This window comes from Sinocyclocheilus anshuiensis, unplaced genomic scaffold (genome assembly GCF_001515605.1).
Source record: "Sinocyclocheilus anshuiensis isolate Anshui unplaced genomic scaffold, SAMN03320099.WGS_v1.1 scaffold532, whole genome shotgun sequence".
NCBI classification, from domain to species: domain Eukaryota; kingdom Metazoa; phylum Chordata; class Actinopteri; order Cypriniformes; family Cyprinidae; genus Sinocyclocheilus; species Sinocyclocheilus anshuiensis.
In genome coordinates, this window is record NW_015555819.1 from 2404265 (window position 1) to 2406861 (window position 2597).

General features: G+C 39.4%; 1 protein-coding gene across 1 annotated transcript in view; it reads right to left on the bottom strand.

The window, feature by feature from the left end:
* LOC107675249 (pre-mRNA-splicing factor CWC25 homolog) overlaps positions 1-2597 on the bottom strand; it is a 21529-nt gene that overhangs the window by 7580 nt on the left and 11352 nt on the right. Inside the window, exons 5-6 of the mRNA XM_016469527.1 lie at positions 739-911; positions 351-587 (exon numbers count right to left, since the gene is read on the bottom strand). Of these exons, the coding sequence (XP_016325013.1) occupies positions 351-587; positions 739-911 (410 nt within the window). The remainder of the gene's footprint in view (positions 1-350; positions 588-738; positions 912-2597) is intronic.

Genomic DNA, 2597 nt, shown 5'->3' on the forward strand with positions numbered 1-2597 from the left:
ACCTTAAACCGCATAAACACATTTCATTACACCAAATACACAAAATAATGTTCTTTTTAGTAGCATCATATGACCCCTTTAATACGCAGGAAACCCGACATTAAACAAATAACCATTTAAATGCTTAGGACGTTTGCATTGTAAGAACGCACAGGGATACTTCAGATATAAAGACGCTGACTCGTTAGGTGATGTTTTCTCATTAAAATCATACGATTTCCTATTAATTCAGTAGAAAGTATGGGAATACTAAGGAATACCAATATGACGTCATGAGCAATCCAGTTTTCTATTATAGATCAGTGGTTACAACCCTTTTAGTTAAAAATAAAAATACCATTCCAACTTACCGGATCTCAAAAAGAGGGTCTTCTCTGATCTTGGCAGCCATATCATTAGTAGAGACAGAACTTGTAGGGTTAAATATGGAACCAGGCAGGAGGCCTGTCTCAGCTGATGGTCCGCTCTCAGGGTCCTCATACTGCTGTGTGATCTGCTTGTCGATGGGGCGACCAAGAAGGTATTCCTCCCGAGAGATCTGTCCTGCTGGACCCTGGTACATCCAGTCCAATCGGTCATCTTTCTTTCTGCAATATTGAGAAATCTGATATTACATTATAGGCTTAAACCTGTAAGCCTGTTATTATAACTAAATCCAATTATACATCAACTTCTTTCATGAAAAAGCTTTGTGCTGGGATTGACTGAAAACTGAGAGAATGTGTCAGTGTCACACACTTCACAGCGCCGGTCTCTTGCGCATATCTGGTAATCTCTTCTCGGGCTCGCTCCTCTTTAAGCTCCTTCTGCAACTCCTCAATCTTCTTTCTCTCCGCCTCATGTTTCTGTTCTGCTTTCCACACTCGCTCGATGTTTTTAAGAGTTTGCGGATGCCAACTCTTTTTCAAGTTCTGGTGGTATTTGTGGAGATAATTCAGATTTCAGAAAAAAAAAAAAACAGATGTGGAGTTAATCACTTTTAATGAAAGGCCTGGATTCTTGGGGGAAAAAAAAGATGGAGATAATCACTTTTATTAAATAACTTCTTGGTTGCTTAGTTGGGGACACTTAATATTTGGCAATATTATCGACTCTATCGCACAGACACTATTGGGTTCTCATGCAATAGTGTCTGTGCGATAGAGTTGACTATATTACTGAACTGAGCTGGATGCTGGCATCACTGAATCAACGATGAACTGACTTCAACTGAAACATTGCCTGTTTACTATTGTCCTGTTATTATTGTCCTATTGTCCTATTGAGCTGCTTTCCAGCAGAATTGTGTTTGCAAGCATTACTGAAAGGCAACCAGTCTTGGGCTACAGGGTGATATGGCTGCCGAAGTTTCTGCCTTGACATTATGTAAATGTCTAACTGTATCTTTTACGTCCCAGCATTCTTGCCATTTTTCACCGTTTGTCTCTTTATAATTGTTTTCCCCTCAGCTTCAGTGTTTATTAACGGATTATTTTCCTCATTCTCCTCTCAGTGCTGTCAAATAGGGGAGACCGGGGATGAAAGTAACACTTTTTCTTTGAGCATCAGTAACTCAGTGGTTGTTTGTGCTAGATCTATTCAACTTTGATAAATGGTAGCCACATTTGGCAAATATAGCAAAATTTGGCTCTACAAATAAAACTCACTTGGATGCAGTGGTGGACAGTTAAGGAGTAGTTTTACTTCGTTACTGTACTTAAGTACATTTTTCAAGTAGCTGTACTTTACTGGAGTAGTTTTATTTTGAGTAACTTTTACTTTTACTTCACTACATTCCAAAGCATAGGATCGTACTTTTTACTTCACTACATTTCATAAAACATATCGTTACTCCTTATAATATATCACGTGCTCCGACACGCAGAAGCGCCCTGCGTCTGAACCCAGCAAGCAATAGCCGCCATTTTAACGTCTCGGTTAAGTATTTAGCCACGATTTAGCTCTAAATTGGACGGGCTACGTGTAGTCTGCTTTTAGCCCACCTGGCGAAATCGAGGCAATCTGTGGTCTAATTTTAACGGCAGGCATCACTAAGAATTGCGTTGACAGAGATTTGTGAAGTAAAGGAATGGGTGAAAAAGCTTAGTGAATCATCAGGAGTGAGTTGGAGAATGGCAGTGACAAAACCAAATAAGGGACAACGTGTGCTTTATAAGGTAATGTTAAATCATTTCATTCATCTTTACACTATATAAGTGTAAGACAATTAGTTACACTGAAAATGACATTGCACAACCGGCAGCCAGTGCAAGGAGATAAAGAGAGGTGTAGCATGAAATGCAAAGATGGGATAAAATAAGTGCTTTTGCCTGCTTCTTTGTGTGATTTGTTTTTATTTTCAGGAGCAATGATCCCCATATACACACTTACCCAACTTCTGTGCGTTTGTCAGTGGTGGAAAGTAGTGCTGGGCGGTATAGTGTTTAGTTTTGTTATGATATGAATTTTTAAAATACCGCAATATGTCACTTAAACAACGTTCGAAACGCGACACTGTTTGAAAGGGGTCTCTTTTCACTGTTGCACTGTAGTGAGGGAACAGCTGTATGTGTTACTAAGCGTGAAAGTTCCGAAACTGAAGCTGTAGAACTAATAGA